General features: G+C 42.6%; 1 protein-coding gene across 2 annotated transcripts in view; it reads right to left on the reverse strand.

Annotated features, from left to right (window-relative positions):
* Positions 1 to 21,347, reverse strand: part of COX10 (cytochrome c oxidase assembly factor heme A:farnesyltransferase COX10) — a 111,053-nt gene that overhangs the window by 82,360 nt on the left and 7,346 nt on the right. For both annotated transcript variants that reach the window (XM_089900313.1, XM_022560934.3), the window contains exons 3-4: positions 20,306 to 20,627; positions 5,874 to 5,998 (exon numbers count right to left, since the gene is read on the reverse strand). In XM_089900313.1, coding sequence (XP_089756439.1) covers positions 5,874 to 5,998; positions 20,306 to 20,627 — 447 coding nt within the window. The remainder of the gene's footprint in view (positions 1 to 5,873; positions 5,999 to 20,305; positions 20,628 to 21,347) is intronic.

The following is a 21,347-nucleotide window of genomic DNA, read 5'->3' on the forward strand; positions in this document are numbered from 1 at the left end:
CATCAATAGTTCTTCTTAGAGCTAAGTCTAGGTTATGAATTCATTCATCATTTATTTCATCTTTCAAAGGAGCCATTTTTTGAAATCCCATGAACGTACATTTAAACAAACAAGCTAATACTTACAAAATGCTTAGAACCTTACTTGGCATCTGGTTAAGTGCGAAATAAGTGTCAGCTGCGACTACTGTTATTATGGAAATTTCTTACTACTTTCCCCGGCTTCCCCCATAAATATTCCTTTTTTTCCCAGTATGACTTCCTTTGGAATTTCACCCTCCTGGCCGGCTATATGCTGTGGGAAGAGGTGATGGTCAGACAAGATCAGCAAATCATAATCACTGGTCTCAAGGAGTTCAGCGTTCCCTAGGGATGAGCTACAGATGAATAATTTCACTGCAACACCACAAGAGCCTATTAACCACAGTTAGGAAGTGATAGACTGGGAGCACGGTCACAAGGAAGAAGGGACACTGAACTGTCACAGACAGGAGAGCAATGACCCATAGTTTGGAGGGATAAGGAGGCCGACTTTGGCTCAATAGGAGGAAGACATTCCGAATCATCAGGCTGCCCATCAATAGAGCCAGTTACCCTGGAAGTAAACGGCAACTGTAGTATCCAGTACGCCAGGGATATTACAAAAACGAAAGGGATCCAACACAAAACAAGTCACCAAACTTCTTGAACAATCTACCGACAGCAGAGTAATAATGGAGGAAAATATTCTTGGTCTTATTTGCAGGCGTACACACAGCACCACAATTAGCCTGACAGTAGATCCAACACATAACTACAGAGAGGGTGAAGGTGAGGCAAGCCAGTTGACCTGGGTCCAATCAGTGCACTTGGGAGTAGAAAAGCCAGAACCCAAGCCCAAATCATTTGATACAAAGATGCTTTTACCACACCACATTTATAGTGAAAGATGGAAGGCGTAGGTGGGCTATGAAGAGAGAGACATAGGATTTCTTGTCTAAACTGAGTTAAAAGGGGCGTTGTTAATAATTACACAAGGAACACCAGCATAAACCAGGCCACGTGGTCACCCCAGCCATCAGTGGGCAGTTACGTAAGAAGAAAGGTGAGCCAGAGGCTGCCCGAGGCAGGAGCTGTAGCCAGAATCTAGAGTGAAACCAAAAGTAGAAATCATCAAAGCCGTAGTTCTCAACCAAGTCCCCAAGCAACATTTGGCAACGTCTGAAGACATTTTCAGGCGTCACAACTAGGGGGTTGGTGCTAACAGCATCCAGTAGGCAAAGACCAGGGACCATGGGAAACACCCCAGGATGCACAGGACAAAGTTTTCCAGCCCAAACAGTCAAGAGGGCCAAGACTAAGAAACCCTGTATTAAAAATTAAAAGATCTGACTGTATAAACATATGAAACATCTGCACTTCAAAAACAACCCCAAAAAACTGCAGAAAATATTCCGACCTTCCGTGAGAAAAAGTTAATCCAATCTACGTACTTCGAGACTTCTTAAACAAAGGCAAGCATCGGACAGCAAAATGGGCAAACAGAAATGGCAAATAAGCATTTAAACAGTCTCCCCAAATAAAAAACCACTCTACCTCCTGAGAAATCAAAACACTTTGAATTAAAAGGACACATCTAAGGTCACCTATAAACCCAGCATAGATTTTCTAATACGCAGCGTCAGTGATGAGCTGTCACACACTGCCAAGTGGAAGCATAAGTAGATTTGAAGCAAACAAACAAAAAAAGACCTTCAGGGAAGAAATTAAGCTGTACTTAAAATACATATCTTTTTTAATTTTAACTTTTTATTTTGAAAACGATATATCTTTTAATACAGGGGCACAATTCCAGGAATCTACCTAAAGAAATAGTTGTGGACATGTTCAAAGATTCAGCTACAAGAATTTCAGCTCAGCATTATTTATTTGGGCAAAAATTGAAAATCCCTAAAATGTCAAATAAGGAGAAACCGATTAAACAAATCATGGTATATCTATATAGGACTCTTAAAATCATGCTATATAGCAAATATCGACATGGAAAGACATTCATGACATACTACTTAAAAGAAAAAATATATAGAAAATATACATATTATATATATCATTTCTGTGAGAAATTAATAGGAAGGTATGTGCGTGAAAAAAGTCTGCACAGTAATAACATAAATCACAATGGTAAGTGGTGGATCTATTTGGGTGCTGGGATACAAGCTACTAGAGCAGTGGATCTATCTGGGTGCTGGGATACAAGATACGAGGGCAGGGATTTTTGCTTTTTCTCTGCTGTGACTCACACACAAAACAGTGCCTGGCACAAGGGGACATAAAATAAAAAATGTTACTGTTATTTTTACTTACTTATAGTTTCTCACTGATGTGCAATAAACACTTTATTTTCATCATAATTTTAAATGTTGCTTTTAAAAAGAATAATTCAACGGCAAAACAAAACGTTTTACAAACAGAAATGGAAATAATCTCACCTACCCCAAAGGGTTGTACGGCTTAGATAATAATTTATGTAAATACGCTTTGTAAACTCTAAAGCATTGTATGAATATTAGAAATTAATTATTCTGCTAAGATCATACATTCCAGCATTAAATCATTTTCATATATGCTTTGGCTGGTAGCCTTTCTCTCAGCAATTTCACTTCTAGTATTTTGTCCCTTAAAAACAGAGGTGCGTGTGGCATTACTTGTAGAAGCAAAAAGTTGCAACTGTAGAGGATTGGCTGGGAAAGTTGTGGCACATCCATAAAATGGAATCACCGTTAAAATTCATCCTGTAGAAATGCACTTACTGACATACACTCTTGACCTTTATTTAAAAAATTCATATATGTGTAACATAAGTAAAATAATCCCCAATACAGCTTATTACAACAATATCTGTTATGTCAAATAGCCAAGAGTTGTGATGATAATTTTCTGATAATTCTTATCTTTCAACTTGTTAATTCATTCTAATTGAATCTATTCAGCTTCTTCCTTTTGGTCTCTCGTTTTACAAGATTCGATCAGTCAAAGCCATCTATATAACATTTTATCTTCCAGTCGCTGAATTTTATGGATTGCTTTCATCCTTGGAAGGCATTCCTGCTTTCAAGCTGCCCTATGGCTTTAAATGAAGTATGCATATGATTTACAAAACATGGGTGTAATTCCTTTTTATATTGTCATGTTAGTGGTTTCTTACATATACATGAATCTCTTTATGCATTAGTCAGGACTTCATAAATCAGAAGCTAAACCTCATTTTCCCTCCTTAAAAGAAATGTAAGAACTGTTTTCCAACACTTTATTTTTCCTACTTTCACAAAGAGAGATCACAGAAGCAGGGTATGAAGAAGAAATCCTCAGAACTAAATGAATAACAGCTAAGAGAAGTATTTAAAAAATGTGAAATGTTACTTGAATCCTATTATAAATGTGACGGAAGGACATTTTCTCCCTATAGAATTCTATCAGAAGCTGGAGAACATTCGGGCACACCAACCACACATCTGCATTCTTTCAGTTGAACACCAGCTCCCTCAAAAAGGCAGGAAGGAACTTCCCTGGCGGCCCAGTGGTTAAGACTCCGTGCTTCCAATGCAGGGGGTGTAGGTTCGATGCCTGGTCGGGGAACTAAGATCCTACATGCTGCGGGTCGCAGATAAAAAAAAAGTAGGAAGCGCTTCCTTTTTGCCAAGGACTATTTCTTTCTTTATCTGCTGGCCAAAAACTCAGGCAAATTCTTGTGGCCTTGTGCTCTTTGTTCTGCTTACACTAAAGAAAAGCACTAATGAAAATCGCCTCACATTCCCTTATTTTAATTTTATGAGACTGCTTAACAGCACTAGAACTAAAATATTTCCAACATTATTTAGAAAATACTGTAATTTAAGAAGCTAACTGATACCATAATAACCATGAAATTCGACAGCGGTGGAAATCATTGAGATTTTTTAAGTATTACAAGGCTTCCCAATGAAATCACAGTCCAAGGCAAGAGGAAGGAAGCAATGTGATGGATACAGTAAGATGAAGAAATTATTCATGCGTCCAACAGCACTGATGAAGGGCGGATGCCACGCCCAACGCTGCTGCAAAGGGTGTGAGAAAGTTCCAGAAGAAGAGGAGGACGGCTGTGTGCGTGAGAGGTGGGCCAGGCGAGGAAACCAGCCTACGGAGGCGACAAACGGAAGTGACGGGCACTGCCACTTGTCAGCACAGAAAGAACCTCACCAGTTTAAAACCAACAGAACCCAACTCACCCCCTGCAGCAAACGTACTTCCTACAGACTGCGAACTAACATAGCCATCTAAGCTCATTTAAACTTCTAAAATTTCTAAAACCTTGGTTTATGTTCAGCTTCCACAAATTTCTGCCTAAATGTAAATCATTTATTTCCTCCAGATATTTCTTTGCTACAGCTGAAGGGTTTTTCCCCCGTGATGAATTCTTGAACCACCTTTTTCTTTCTGGTGGTGGTGGGAGCGGAGGCAGGCAGCTCCAACTCAAGGCCATTCTGTATTATCTTTTATAATATTGGGGCATTTCTGAACCATTTGATGCTTATTAGTTTCTTGCTGTTTTCTGAGTCTCCACACTTTTGTCTGAAGCCTCTATTTAAAAATCCGTGTAATTGAAACAGAAGACAGCAGTTAATATCCCAAGGATAAATGCAGTTCTTCAATTTTTAAAAGGAGCCTGAAAACTAGAATGGTTTCCTGGCTTAATCTTTTGACCCAGATTTACAATTACATAAAAGTAATAATTTAAAAACTATTTTGAAACCTAGACCCCAAAATAGCCACATAAATCCATTTTGCTTGTACTGCTTTTTGTTCCAATTTTCATTAAAAACATGTTCATTGTGAAACCATGATCATTCTCTTAGCCAGAGAATATGGGAGGGCAGCAAAGGGTAGGAGCAACTTGGAAGAGATGGCATCATGGTTTACAGGAGGGACAAAGGAGCAGGGCTGTTTGAACCTCACTGTAAGACTGTTTTGAAGTTTAAAATTGTAACAGAAAATTAACTTCATTTGAAATACATGGATCCTTCTCCAAAAAGCTGGTAACACATTGTAAATGACACAATGATGTTAGGCATCACCGAATGAAAACACTCATGTTTTTCAGACTACCAACTCATGCATCCACTCAGCCAAGCCGTTTTCCTGCTGGTAACTTGAATGCCAGTTTTAAAACCGTGCCAAGTCCTCTTGGGTGTTCTGGTGATGAAAATGACTTTCTTTACGTTTTAGCCAAGACTTTTCCACCACAGCATCTTATGAGAAAGCCACAAGGCTGGGGCACCCCACAATGACCAGGTGGAGGGAAAAAACTATTTTAGAGAATTACTTTGATGTTTAAAATAATACATAATAGGGAGGGGAAGATGCATTAAAAATAATGTGCTAATTAATTTTTTGATATATTCTGATTCTACACACCAAGTTTACTGAATACTGAATTTTTGATTTTTTTTTTTTTAAGCTGGATATGCTTGTTTAAAATACACTGCTTTGCATAGTGGTGGTTTAAAACGCAAACAAGTCAAACCAAAGAAAGAACAGCACGTAATAATGTAAGCTCAGGGGAACGTACCTGAAGCGGGTAAGAGGAGAAAGTCTGACGGCCCTAAAACACTTCCTAACCCCGAATCCTGGTCATTTGAGGCAGATACTCTAACACTCTCTCCCCTGAAAATATCTGAAAACCTTTCACCTCAATAGAAAAGACAAATTGATTCTGTGCCCCAGACCTTGTAGGACACAGGTTCACAGGACCTTCCCAGTTACAGGTGCAATTCTGGAAGGTTTTTTTTTTTTTATGTGACAATATCATCATCTAAGAAGTAACAAAATCGTGATCCAGCTGAAAGGTGACACACTGACCTGATTGATGGAGTTGGCAGCACAGGAAGCCAGGCCAGTTCCGACAGAAGTCAGCAGGAAGCAGGGCCAGTCAAAAGGTGCTGGGGCCAAGGCAAATCCGGCTGAGGTGGTGCTGACCACAAGGGCTGCAACACAGAAACAGAGCAGAGCTCGTCACCACGCAGGGCCAGACGGTAACGGCCAAGCAAGCCCCCTCCATGTGAAACAATCCACTACAACAACATGACCTGTAGGCTGATCTTTCATTAAAAAAAAGGTTTTACAAAACATTTTTCTGATTATAAAAACTGTATGTGTTCACTATAGAAAAATGCCAATTTTCCTTTAACTCCATTACGCTCAAGAGTGAAAAATAAGATAGGTATTTCAGATCCAGTCATTCACTTATTCACTCAACAAACATTTACTGCAACCTAACCCACAATCAGTACCGTGCTGGACATGAGGCATTGTTCTGAGCAGGTCAGGCTCTTTTTTGCCTCAAAGTCCTTGTATTTTTTGTTCCCTCTGCCTCTTCCCATAACTGGATCCTTCTCGTCCTTCAGATCTTGTCTTAAATATCACGTCTTAGGGAGAACTTCCCTGACCATCTCACGTGCGGGAGGCCCTCCCCAGGTACATCACCCTTCAATTTCCCTCCCGGTACTTGTCACACTCCAGCGCCTCCATGGAATATAAGCCCGTGGAGGCAGGAGCCCTAGCCATACCTACCTAGCAAGAGATGCGCAAAACTCAAGCAGCACCCTCCTTTGTGGAGGCTTGTCGCTCTTTCCAGACATCACAACATCAACCGCTAAGCCTCACAACAGGCCGTGTTCTAGGATCAGTCATCTTGTTTTGCACAACTCAGCAGCCCTGAACATGGGTTCAGTGGCTCCTCACGTGTCGCCCCATGTGTGGCAACAAGCCAGGACTGGGAGAAGAGTCCTCAAAACCCAGGCTCCTTCCCAGCAGTACCAGAAGAACAAAGGGTCTATGGTGTCAATGCGGGAATTCAAAGGAAAAGAGACAGCAGGGTTCTCCCTCTCAAAGTGGAACTCAGTAAATTGCTTCTCTCCATAGAGTAAATCAGTTGAAATAATTCTTGACTCTATTTTGAGACCTTGAATGTTAGACCAAAAGTAGACTACTGGGCTTCCCTGGTGGCTCAGTGGTTAAGGATCCGCCTGCCAACGCAGGGGACACGGGTTCGAACCCTGGTCTGGGAAGATCCCACATGCCACGGAGCGGCTAAGCCCGTGTGCCACAACTACTGAGCCTGTGCTCTAGAGCCCGTGAGCCACAACTACTGAGCTCGTGTGCCTAGAGCCCGTGCTCCACAACAAGAGAAGCCACCGCAATGAGAAGCCCGCGCACTGCAACGAAGAGTAGCCGCCGCTCGCCGCAACTAGAGAAAGCCTGCGTGCAGCAACGAAGACCCAACGTGGCCAAAAATAAATAAATAAATTTATTTTAAAAAAAGTAGACTACTTATAAACATCTATGGTAGTTAAAAGAGTGTAGAAAATCCATGATAACTTTCTCAATATATAATTAGTAAAATCTAGAGTCACCAAAATAAAAAACAACTTTAGATGTCTCTAAATATCCAGGTCAATATTTTGTATTGTGATTTATAAATAAGTTTTAAAAATCAATTACCACCATAGTGGAAAAGATAGCAACACAGTCACTGAACTGTCAAGCTAAAAATACTGTAAAAAGAAAATTCACTTTGTTTAAAATTGAAAAGGGTATGTAGACACACAAAAGCAGTGTTTTTCTTTTTATTTGCCCCCAGAGCATGACTGGGTAATGGACAATAAACACAGAAAGCACATCAAATTTTTGACTGATGGGTCAAGTGGTAAGTTGAGAAGAGACAGAAAGCAGTTTACAAAAGAATGACAGAGAGAAAAGGACAATGTTTTTTTTTTGGTTTTTGGTTTTTTTTTGCGGTACGCGGGCCTCTCACTGCTGTGGCCTCTCCCGTTGCGGAGCACAGGCTCCGGACGCGCAGGCCCAGCGGCCATGGCTCACGGGCCCAGCCGCTCTGCGGCATGTGGGATCTTCCCGGACCGGGGCACGAACCCGTGTCCCCTGCATCGGCAGGCGGACTCTCAACCACTGCACCACCAGGGAATCCCAGGACAATGTTTTAGTAAGACTTAGCAATGATTAAATTTACAAAATGGAAATACTGCCCCATTTAAAAATATACAAATTGTAAACAGTAATACACATTAAAAAATGTGTATTTTTTTATAATACAGGGGCCATTATTTTTTATAATACAGGGGCCAGTATTACTACAAAGGAAGAAATCTGAATTTTGTAACACATTTCTAAAAAAAAGATCAAAAGCTAACAAAGAATGTATTTATACTTACTTCATCAAAGCAATTAATTTAAAGAAAAAGAAAGGAAAAGAAAATTGATAAATTGTAAAACTAAGCAAAGCAATACTCTCACATAGCACTGCCACAATGGTAATTAAACTGTTCATTGATTTCCTGGGATTCATTACATGGAATCATTTTGCAGCACCAAGATCTCATTAACAGTGAATGTAATATATTCTTTCATTCACAGCACTTGAAATTATATTTTATTTGGTAATCTCGTATTGTCCCTTCACAAATAAACATAAAATCAATGTTGCCAATGAAGTGTGACCCATCTAACAGAAGCCCAGAAGCGCTGTCCTGCAGGCCCAGGGGTGACTCTGGAGGTCCAAGGAAGAGGGATACCCCTACCCCGATGCACCCACTCCCACCTGCCCCTGGCTCGTGGGTGGAGGTCCAGCCCAGTCACAATCACCGCCATGCAGAGACTCAGCAGCCACCTAGGGAGGTGCATGGTGACAAAGGCAGCCCTGACACCTAGCACAGCTGCAGCTCTACCCACAACTCTTTTTGGAACCATCAGGCTGGACCTAAGACTGGTCAGGGCCACGTCCTCCCAGATGCCGTTGCTGACAAGGAGTGACCAGATGCGGTCTCTGGTCTGCCTGCCTCCTCCAGGGAGAAGCTCTCTATAATTAAAAACAGGTTGTTAGATTTTCAAACCGTTGCAAGCAGGCACACCCTGGCTGGCCCAGAAGGAAGCAAGCCTCCCCGTGTGAGCTACCTGAGGACCACATGGCAAAGAAGCCCAGGCGGCCGCTAGGAGCAGAGTGGTCCGGGGACCTCAGACGCAGAGATGCAAAGGTATGAGTTCTGCCAGCGGCCCCCGAGCCCCAGAGGAGAAGCATGGCCCCGGCCCACAGTGATTTCAGCCCAGGGGGACCCTGAGTGGAGGATCCGGCCAGGCCACACTTGGACTTCCGACCTTTAGGAACTACAAAGTAAGAACCCCGTGCTGTTTTAACCTGCAAAGTTTGTGGTAACATGGTTCGCAGTAAGAGAAAACGTGTGATACTGTAACAAGGGTGGCACTTAAGGAAGACTAGACTTCAGGACACAGAGGACTGACCGGAGTGGAGGAAAGCTCGCTCAGGAACCATGCAAAGGCCACTGCAGGGAACCAGGTGGGCAGGGAGAGGACCTGGCAAGGGTGGCAATGGTGCAAACACAGGTGGCGTGAGGGATCTTAAGGCAGTGACATGGGCCTTCAATATGGAATAAGCGGAATGGGTACAGCAGAGGAGCGAAACGCAATTCAGTGACTCCAAGAATAATAAAGCCCTAAAAGGTCAGAGGGAATTTAGGGTCAACTAGTCTCATCTCTGTCCTGATGGAGGAATGGACACTATCCCTGGATCTGGCAACAGGAAGCGGTTTCTCCCCAGGCAGCCCTGCACAGAAGGGCTCCAGCTGTGGGACGGGTCTCTCTCTCTCTCTCTCCCAGATCAAGTCAGGACGACTCCCTCGAAACACCTCCCTCTGGATAGAACCCTTGTTTCTGGAGCAACACCGAGTTAACCTCTCTTAGTACAACCTTCAATCGTGCAAATGCCGCTACCCGCAGCCTCTGTCTCTCCAGGCGTACTGTCCATGGGACCCGCCACGCGGAGCCTCCATGCTCCTGTCCACACTGAGGGACACCTTTTAGAGAAACACTAGTTTCTAGTATAACAAAAGCACTCAGCACAGTGCCTGGCACGTAATAAGGGCTTAATAAGCAGTGCTCTTGGTAATTATTAAAATGCGCTTCAAGATGATGTATTTTTCCAGCCACTATGCTTAGACTTAATATTTCAAAGTGGTGTCTTAAGGAACTCTGAGAAACAGCAAAACACTTCACACAAGCTCCACGCGTCTCTGTCTTAGAACGTCCAGGGGAGTGCCCGGAGTGCAGTCCTTAAGAAATGTGGACTAACCATGATAGTGATAAAAACAAGACTTACATTTGTGAAGCACTTTGCAATGCCAAAGTGCCTTTACATTTATTTAAGTCCCGGAAACACTGCACTTATGGGAAGAAAACGTGAGAACTTTCACTTACATTTGACTTCTCAACCCTCTCTTTTAAAACACACACTCTGTATATCTTAAAATGAATATAATACACTGGTGTAAGAATACATGAATTTTACTTACAAGTAACTTTGCATTTTTGTTATATATGACATATTTATATACAATAGCATAAATATTTTATAAATATACACACGTGCACTTAAAACTCTTTTACTGATAAAGTACACGACTAACAAACTTTGCAGAAGCTTGCTCTAAAATGAAAAGCAAGGCAAGCATTGGTGGGTATTACGTCTGATTTTATACACGGAGATCCAGGCGTCAACCAGCGGCAGTGAACTCAATCTACCGTCTAACCCAGAGTCATACGCTTTAGGCATAATATTTGGCTGTCTGCTTTATGGGATATACTGTAGCAAGTACTCCAAAGACTCATTTTCAGAAGAAAATTCCGCTAAAGGAAGGGAAGATATACACACGCACCACCCAGCTGATCACAAAACCACCACCAGGCCAGCAGGGCTCGCAGGACACCGCGTCCCTGCGCATAACCCACGACGCCCCTGCAGCACGGGTCTCAAGGGGGATGGCCACAAGTCCCAGAGGAGGGAGCCCCGCGCTGCGGGGACGCCCCCTGCACGTCCTGGGTGCACGTGTAGCCAGGCTCCCCGGCTCCAGCTCGCAGTGTGCTTTCCAGGGCAGCCAGGAACCACTGAAGGGTTTCGCCTTTTCCAATAAGCAATAGGTTTTCTCGCAGCAGCAGCAGCTTTGTCAGGAACGGTTTTTTTTTTTTTTTGATAAAGGCTCAATACTCTGAGAACTGTTGGTCTCTGAGCATAAGCATAATGGAGGCGCTTTCTTTTCTGAGATCGTCATTTAGAAATAACTCTAACGATTATATTAACACACTGGTCCTCTACATCCTGCTTTATCTCTGTCTTTCAAGGCCTCGCTATTTTTCAGCCCTGGCCCCAAAAGAATTAAGTGAAAAACAAAACTCCAATAAGTCAATTTGGATAGTTATCAACTCTGATAAAAGATCTGCTCAAAAGATTGAAACCACTGGCTAAATGAGAGTTTGAGATCCTCTATAGATTTCAAATTATCCTTGTGATCTATTACATCTCATTATCCTTGATAGCAGATATTATGCAATATTATAACCCAAATCCTACAAGCCTGTGATGAATCTCTTGAAAGCTCTTTTATGTACAAAGCTGCCCAAGGACAGGCAGTTAATGAATTTGTACGTGGTTTTGTTCACCGGTGGCTCCAAGCAATGGAATGTTTTTGTTAGCAGATCTCAAAGTTCAAAATTATACAACTTAATTCAGAGGCAAGAATTAAGTTTTTTCTGATTTTCAGACGAGCATGTATTTTTACTTGGTAGCTGTACTTAATGATTTCTTCCTCTCTCTTCATTTCTGTTAACACCGTAAGCTTCAAATGGTTCAATGTCTAATTTAAGAGTTTTTAGCCTCCACAGCTTGGCGGTGTTCCGCGAACGTCCCGACGGTTATCTTACCCACACATGTACGGAGGAAGGTGGCGACTTCTACGCTTATTGTTATGTTCAGATGAAAAGTCAATTGATGAGAGACACGGTATTTTCTTCTCAGCCACATTAAAGCCTGTCAATCAGGGGGTAACTGATTACAAACCATAGCCACTTCTGGTTAAAAGATAAAGGCTTTTTAGTGGAGATTTTTAATAACACAGCTGCAAAACTAAGAACTTGCCGGGCCTTCTAGTTTTCCCCTTCCTTTTTTTCATACTCAGTGACCAGAGCTGGTCTTAAAAATCCTAAAACCAAATTAAAACCCCTAACTTCTAATTTACTGAGCAACACTGTTACCAAAATGAAACATTTAAGTACAGTCCCCAGGAAGCGCTGGGTTTGCACCCAAACAGCATTCAGAAAAGGAAGATGAAATTGCTATCTGGTCGGTGATACACATAAATAAAACACATAAATAAAAGCTGTTTATATCCAAGTTAATTATGCAACACCGAGTGAGGCCCTAAGAGTGTTCTTTCAATCACAGTTTTTCCTTGAACCATCAAAGATTTTCTACTTTGTCATCCTATTTTTAGTTTTTCTTTTCAATAAAGAAATTTTTCTTTTCAATATACTTAATAACCAACACTTTACAACCTTTGTAACTAACTAAAAAACGTTTCCATAAAACCGATGCTTATCAAGCTTTTAAGAAGTAAAAACACTTCTTTTGAAAAATGAGTTTGGCAAGAAGAAACTGTTAGTTGAGCACTTTTCATTAAAATAACGAAGATTTTTCTCAGTTTCGTATCAATGACAACAGGTGAAGGTGACACTATACAAAGCAGACAGAGGAAATCTAGGGGCCCCAGGTCATCTAGTTCAAGTACAATACTTTTCAGTCACCACTAAACATTTCAACTATTATATCACAGTAAAATAATTATTTGTAATTAAAAGGCTAAGCTGTTCCAAATTCTACAAATGGTGGCAACAGAGTTCATTAGTTTTCTTTTTTTCCCATCGAGCTTCTGCTTTTTGAGCACCTATTATGGGCAGAACAGGAGCAAGGCCCTGGCAATGCAACAAGGCAGGAAGATGGATGTGGTCCCAGGCCTCCTGGTGCCCACAGGCTGGTGAAGATTCAGACAAGCCAGCAGGCATGACCACAGAGCGTGGGAGCATGTCAGAGGGTGCAGTTGCGGACGGACGCCGTGAGGGAGGTGAAGGGTTCCCGACCGAGTGCCCGCTCACTGAGCTCAGAGGTGTGACCGAAGGCTGAGGAGGAGCTGGCCTGCGATGGGGAATCGGGGAGACGTGACTGCGAGAGGCAGGGCGATGGCAAGGACAAGGCCGCAGGGTGACGGAGCGCCAGACAGACCTACCCTCCTCCCCTGCCCGTGTGAATACAGATAAAAAGCGGGCCCCTGCATATTTTTTTTAGCAAATCACTGATATGTTAGCACTCCCCTTTTCATTCTTAACTTCCCAATTCACTATCCACCCCCTTAAGATATAAAAAAATAATGGTATTGAGCAAAAACTATTTTTAGTACTTAGAGATAACGCTGTAACATTCTTTTAAATTCACTTCTGTAAGTTTTTCATTCCTTAATCTTAATAAATGAGATGCTACCATGTTTTGCTTTGAACTGGAAACCAAGCCCTTGATAATACCCCCAAATGCTAATTAGGCACCTGGGCATTTCTGACCTGCAGGGTTGGGAAGCAATCGTCTGGTCCCCTCCAGAGATGCAGTAACCCGCCCTCCACAGAGGAGGGAGGCCTGCTTGCGTTTGCAGAGTCTAAGAGGACTCCCAGGTGCCACGGTGATGGAGGCGTCTGCTGATGGGGGGGGGGGAGGGTCGGGGGAACAGGCAGAGGGGAGAAGAGGCAATGACAGGTGAGAATTCAGATAAATTCTGTTTGCAGGAAGTTGCTGAGTTCCCACTTGATGAGAACTAAAGCTCTATTTTTTTCTGAAATGGAAAGCAAGGTAGTTTGCTGAGAATGAAGATGAGGTGGTGCAGAGGTGGTGAATGAGTTCTCCAGGTAAGAAGAGCTCCTCAAATATGTTCTGGGGACCATGCCTACCAGGGCCCTCTGTTAAAATATGTTAAAATACAGATTCCTAGGCCCCATCCCAGACCTTGAGGGAAGGGGTTTATGGAGACGAAGCCCAGAAATCTGCATTATAACAAGCGATTCGAGGAGTTTCAGAACCACTAAAGATAGTGAAGTCCCCTAGGATGATGGAATTTGGGGTGAGGAAGAAAACTTAGGATGCCAAAGCCTTCAGTGACTGTTAAATGCAACAAAGAAAGGAAAGAGGAAATTCCATGGGACCACCTGGCTCGTTCCCTTGTTTAGCTCAAGTTTCACTGTCAACCTAAAACCTACACTTTTCAAGGTAGTCTTGGGCTGGGTGGCCTTCCTCACTGTACAGTCCAGGGTTGACAACTCCCCAGCACAAACTAGGAGTCTCAAACGTGTATCTGATTATCAAGACGACAGGGAAAGACTGCCGACAGATGGCTACACGTCCACAACCACCACTGGGAAAGTGCATGTTGAGGTGGCAAAGCAGTCTTCATTTAAACACGTTACATGTGAAGTGCACGTGTGGTGTAGTCCCAGAGCAGACCTAGGGGTGCTGTTCTATTTTCTTTGGAAAATTGGGGGTGAAGAGGTGGGCAGCCCTGCATCCTCTTCCTGGGAGGGGATACACTGCATAATGAGACAGCCCGGGGGGTGCTGTGAGAATACAGAGAAGCTGGATACCGACAGAGTTGACAAGGCTGGACTTCAGATGCTTTGGCTTTTTAAATGATAGAGGTAAGAATTTTTTACAACCTCCCTTTCAGCTGTAAAGCCATGCTGTACAGTCCTGGCCAATGAGATATAAGGAGACATTCCTATCAAAAGCTTCCCTTCCCAAGTAAAAAGGCAGCACGGCTTGAGGGATCTTAGTTCCCTAACCAGAAATCGAACCCACATCCTCGGCAGTGAAAGTGTAGGATCCTAACCACTGGACCACCAGGGAAATCCCTAAAAAGGCCAAGTCTCATAAGGAGGCTTCTGCTTTTCTACACCATCCCCTTTCTTTATTCTTTCTGCCTGGAACATAACATGATGATGGGGGAGTGGCAGCTGTCTTGTGGTCTTGAGGACAAAAGCCACAAGCTAATGACAACAGAGCAAAAAACAGCAGCCAGCTATGTAGACAACATCCTTGAGCACTGGCTCTGGGCTCCTAATTTCAGACTCAAGAGAGTAATAAACCTCTCTTGAGGTTTATTACAAAAGAGTAATAAACCCTTTATTTGCTTAAGTCACTGTTCTTCAAGTTTTCAGTTACATGGAGCTGAGCCCATTCTCAACTCATAGCTTTTCCTCCTTCTCTTCTTTAAAGTCGTCAATGTTTTTTTGAGAATGATTATCATCCACGTGAAATTTATCTCTACATGCTTCGAGCATCTACCACACCTCTTACACTTACAATCAATCCAAATAACATCAAACTGAATTTAAAACAATTATATCAATAGAAAACAGAATAGCCGAGATAAATGCATTTTTCTTCTAACTTAGAACACTGGCTGAGGCATCTACGTGGCCCACTCCTACCAGAAACCAAATGAAATGATGGAATAAAAATGAAAATTGGAGAAAAACCTACATCAGCAATAAATTAAGTAAAGAGAGGATACTAAAACCCTCAAGAAATGTTTGTTAAATACAGTGCAGATGAGTTGAAATTGAAGACAGTTGCTGAGAGCTGACTTATTACTTTCACTATTTGAATAGTAGAAAATTAGACTACCTTAATACCAAGTGGGAAGAAAATGGATAAATATGGGAAATAAAGGCTATCTGACGGGACCCTGTCTTCCTGGCTGGTGTGGAGGGTGAGGGGCCAGAAGCAGAGGCCAGGGTGGACCACGGCGACACAGACCCACTTCATGCAACAGCAGGACTGTCTGGAGGCAGCTGCATCACAGCTGGAGGGAGAGAAGAACAGTCACACCAGAGAGAAAGCAAGGCCTGGCCCAGACGTACTTCTCACAGAGCCGAGGCAGAGATGAATCTGAGGACCTTAACCCAAAGAGCAAGCCCCCCACCAACACTGCTCCTGCACAGCGGGTATGCCCAGCAGGCGGGGGCACTGGGGCAAAAGCTGGGCACAGACACACTGTGTGCTGAGCATGGAAGCGGACGGCACGAGAAACCAGACTTGGGAAGAAGTAGGATGCTGGCTCTGTGGTTTCAAAAACACGTTGGAAAAACCTTTTCAGAGAAAAAGTTCCCTTGCTGGTTGCCTCTGTGTCTCCTTTGGGCCACAGGAATGTTTTACCAGTAATGGAAACTGAGAGCCTCTATCCTCAAGCTTAAAACGCAAGAGAAGTCCAACAACACCATGTCAAACTGGGTGGTAGGTTATCATGTGCTTTTGTGTCTTCAGACAACACTACTTATTAAAAGAGAAGGTCATCAAAAACAGGGTGAGCACAGGGACACAAAAAGATATGCACAGAATCAGAATTTTTTAAAAAGTACAGAAAGCATTTACATTATGATCTGACTTTTGTTTAAAAAGCAAAAATATCTGAATGGCATGTACAGAAAAACATTCTAGAATACACCAAAATCATCAAAATGGTTATTACTTTGAGAGGGTAGACTTATAAGGAGATTCCATTCGTCTTACTTTTCTTATCTATATTTTCTATTTGTGCTAAAAGTCAACACTTACTGATAAAAATACTGCTTTAACATTTAACAAGTATATAAACATTAAGGTATTTATTTCAAAATATACATTAAAATTTAAAAAATTAAAATTCCACTCAACTAATATTTTGATGAAGATGAGAGAATCCTTTACGCAGTATCTGCGAGCTGGTGACTATAGCGCGCTGGCTTCTAAAACCTACAAGCAGTCTACCATAAAATTGTATCCTCTATTCTTGGTTTCTTTTTTTTCTCCTTTTAATAAAAAGCAGCATTCTAGGTTCTGGGGGGAAAAAATCTATACACTGACAGACTGTAGTTTATATCAGTTCCATGGACAGCCTAATCTATTGGGTCCAATAAACGATCTATTTTAGTATTCTGGTCTCAGAAAATGTGTTGTAGCTTTTCAGCACAGACATTACTCAGGAAAAAAATTCTGCTTTTTATTGACACATATTAAGTATAAACTCAGCTGAGTACCAAAGCTTCTTATGATCCTAATCCAAATAAAATTTCTTCACCCCAGTGTGGTCCTTGCAACAAACTCCAAAAACATACTGTAAATAGCTCAGCTGGCAAGAGAAACTCAAGGGAGACATATTATTACTTCTTTATAAACTCAGTCTTACTTCCTTTCACAGAAAAAAAATATCTTTAAATGGCATTATCTCCTGCAAACTTTGGCCCAGATCCTGGCATAAATGCCAAAGCATCATCCCACTGCCACCCTCCTATCCTACAAAGGAAATGCAAAGATGTCACTGTGTGGCTCTTCACTTAAGTCTACAGTTAGTTATCCTCGGCGTAGTTCAGCTATAAACAGAAGGAGGCAAAGAAAGGAAGGCTAGTTCTCTAAAAGTGATCACTGACTCCCAGGTATTTCTGTCTCGGCTATCATTAGCTATAAACGAAATGCCCAAGATATTAAGAGTCCAAAAGAAATCAATTTATAGATACAAGGGATTTTCTTTAAAAAAAAAAAAAATCCTGCTGACTCCAAGACATGTGTGAATTCAAGTAATAAAATAAACAGGGAGGTAAGAGGTCAAATAAGAGGGTCGGGGTCACCCAAAGGGTGCTGCCTCTTTAAATGGAATAAGCAGAAGGAAATGACTTTAATTCAATTAGCTCGTCCAGAAGACTGGGGCATGGAATATATAAAATGCTCCGAGGAGAAATTTATTGCCCAGGGCTTTTCCATCTGTGGCTGCAGGGGAGGCTGCTGCTCTCTGCCCCCTCCGAGATGTGTACCTCGCCTGTGCACATCTCTCCTGTGTGGTCCAGAGCCCCCAGCTGGCTGCTCCCGTGCCAGTGGTGGCAAGGTCTGCTCTGGCTCACGGGAAGTAAGGCGCGAGCTCTCCCACATCCTCCAGGCCACTGGGGCTGGGCCTGGCCCTCTGCCTGTGCAACCCTTCCTTCACTTTCTCGAAGGGTGGTCCAGGACCACCGGCATCACATCATCTGAATGCGTGCCGACATGCAGAGCTTTGGGTCCGGTCCCAGGCCTCTGGGAGTTGATCTCAGAGGACAGCAGAAGCCCCGTCTGAACATACGTGCCACGTATGCTCCTTCGCAAACTGACACCTGGGGACTGGTAAGTCGACAAGCAACATAAATAGAGCACAACATGTACTGTTAAAGAAGGGATTTAGTCATGGCTTTAGATTTCAGACACCATGTTTTAAATATCAAACCCTGCATCTGGAATGCCTATTCAGATATGCAGCACTGTAAGGTACAGAAAGGAACCAGTACAACACCTGGTATGAAGGGAAGGAAAATGTGCCCCCAGCCCCCCCCCAATGATCCTAAACCAGTTATCATACTTTCCTATCTGTCCCTAAAGAAATAAGCATTATGAAACAAACTTTAAGACGTTATTTTAAATTAATAATTTTAAGTACCTCGTTTGAGACTCTAACAAGAAACATTGATAATTAGTTCCTGACTTTGCAGTCTGTCAACGCTGACTTCCTAACTGCCAAATAAAATAACTTCATAGCCAGGCATCTTAGGAGACCTCTACCATTTAAGTGTTGATCACTTCCTTTATGGACTGGCTTTCTTTTGGCTTCCGTGACAAAGCCACTTCCTCTTTCCCTTCCTCTGACCATTTATTTCCTTGCAGACTCCATTACACACTCTGCACAATCCTTAAAAGGGGACATGCCCCAAAGTCCTGTCCTTGGCCTTCTGCTCTGGTCACTCTACACTTGACCTCTGGCAACCCTGCTCACCACCACGGCTTCACAGTCAACCCTACACTGAAGACTGCTTGCTCTTCTGGCCCAGTGGTCTAGCTGAGCTCCTGTCCTTCACAGCCAGTGCCCACTGGACCTCTCCACCTGGATATGCCAGCAGCAACTCGAATTCTGTGTGTCCAAAACTGTTCTCCCCCCAAACCTGGTTCTCCCTTCATTGTTTACATTCTTAAGTCTCAACACAACCATTCATCCAGTCTTCCACAGCAGAAGGCCCCAAGTTGTCCTAGAGCAGGCGCAGCAAACTCAAGTGCCTGCAGGGGCACCCAGGTGACAAAGTTATTTTATTTATTTAAGAAACAAGTGTATAGGTCTTAACATGGTCTCTTCTACACAATTTGCAGATGTCACCCCATTTAAAACTCAGTATTGACCTAGGAAGTAGGTATCATTATTATCCCTACTTTACAGATGGGTAAACTGAGGCACAGAGATGCATGGAACTTGCTCAAGGTCACTCAACCAGTGAGAGAGAGGATTTGAGGGCAGGGACTCCAGCCCAGAGGTCACTACTGTACGTTCTCTCTCAGAACTGGGCTGCGTGGAGGATAGCAAGGAGCACAGTGCCCAGGACCGGGGAAGGCTTGCTTCCCCTAACAGCAGTTAAGACTCCTTGCAAGTCTGTGTCCTAACCCTTCTATCTTATGGCCCCCAGCACTCCACCACGTCTACCTGAGGTTCTGTTCATTCCACTTCCTTAATATTTCTCTTTCTCTCTCTCTCCCCCCTTCTCTCCTTAACTCAGCCCCAAGTCATTTCTCAGTTGACCACCACTGATTTGTTTCCCATCATCCTTGCCTCTCACTAGTCCATGCTCTATAGCTGGGGTCAGCAAACTTTTTCTCTAAAGGGCCAGACAGGAAATATTCCAGGCTTTCCAGGACATAAGTTTTCTGTGGCAATGACTCAATTCTGCTGAGGTAGCATGACACCAGCACAGAACCAACGGCTATGGCTGTGTTCCAATAAAACTTTATTTACAAAATCAGACAAGCTTTGCTCAACAGTGTAGTCACCAGCTTTCTTCGCAGAGAAACAATCTACATTCCCGCACATGTGGGACAATCCCAGAGGCCCTACAAGAAGCAAAGCACAGCAGTGAGCTGGGAGTCCCAGGGCCCGTGTGTTCACTGCCCATCAAGCCCAGCAGTGCAGTCCTTCTTGTTTCCAGAACTGAAATGGAACACATTATCTTACTGCATCGTCACAGGGTAGTAGGTGTGAACACATAAAAGACAAGGAAATAAGCAGGATAAATATTCTGTGTTAACTGCAAATAAAAGAGAGACCATTTTTAGTACAATATGTTTAGGGTAATACTATTTACTATTCTGCGTAAACAGAATTCCAAAAATTTGATTTCAAATCCCAATTAAGTTGAAGAGAGGAAAAATACTAAGAGGGGACCCGTAGTTTCAAAATCATTCCTTTTGGGGCAATAACAAAATTAGCATTTTGTTTAACCAAAAAACAAACAAACAAACAAACAAAAAAACCACTCTCAAGTAAGAATCTGACTAGGCTGGAAAAACAAAGTACCTGTGAGTTTGATTTTGGACAGCCGAGCCAAAATTCCTGGCAAGTCATCCACACGCAGCTTCATCTCTTTCCACTGCTTTTCTTCTTTTGTCTCTGTTCCCACAGCTATAGAGCCTTCAATTACTGGGGTGGGTTCGAGTTCTATCGATTCTTTTTCATTTGGCTTTCTGGACAGAGACAGGCTTGGGGGTGAAAGAGGTCTTATCTCGTATATTTCGGCTTTGGCCTCATCCAAAGATGCTTTTTCAAGGAAAGGAGATGCCACTGGTTCCGGCTTTGGTTTCATTTGCTGGTTGAAGCTTCTGTTCAGTTGTGTGACATACTGAATAAAAAAGGTACACGTTACTAGGAAACCAAGGACCAAAATGCTCTTAAACGCTTATTCAGTAGCACCTTCCATCAGTCCAACTTGTAAAATACCTAAAAGATTTTCCTATACCTTCAAAAATACTCACTGAAGTAACTTGTGTTAGAGTGTTACATGGGACTCACTCTACTAAGAAATATGGAGAATACAATTAACTGGTTTTTCAAATTCTACGGCTTAGAAAATCCTAGGAATTTAAGTTCCTTGAAAGAAAGATAAATTTATTTCATATGCATCTCCCCCAGAATTTCCCTCCATGTAGTACCAGAAACTGGAGGTTTCATATTCCAAATACAATGAAAAAGTTTTCTATAATCAAGAGCCAAGGCAACCTGTTGACTTTCCATGTTCCCAGGTGAACAGTGCATGCAGACATACTCAGTGGGGGACACAACCCAGGGCTCAGTGACCTTAGGGCAGTGGGTGTGGGGAAAGAATTGGATTTTAGAGTCAGATGATCTCTATTACTTACTAGCAAAAGGAGTAACTATGACTAATATCCTTGAGGCACTTTACAGTTTTATATAACATATATCTTTAGAGTTTATCGAATACGTATCTCATCCAATGTTCTCAAAAGTTGTTAAAAAAGATGGATCATTATTAGTATCTCTCGCTTTAATTTTCAGATGAGGAAACCAAGGCTCGGAAATAAACTGACAGAGAAAAGAATCA

This window comes from Delphinapterus leucas, chromosome 19, assembly GCF_059928025.1.
Source record: "Delphinapterus leucas isolate spDelLeu-1000000601 "Yukka" chromosome 19, BTC_Dleu_Yukka2, whole genome shotgun sequence".
Lineage (NCBI taxonomy): Eukaryota > Metazoa > Chordata > Mammalia > Artiodactyla > Monodontidae > Delphinapterus > Delphinapterus leucas.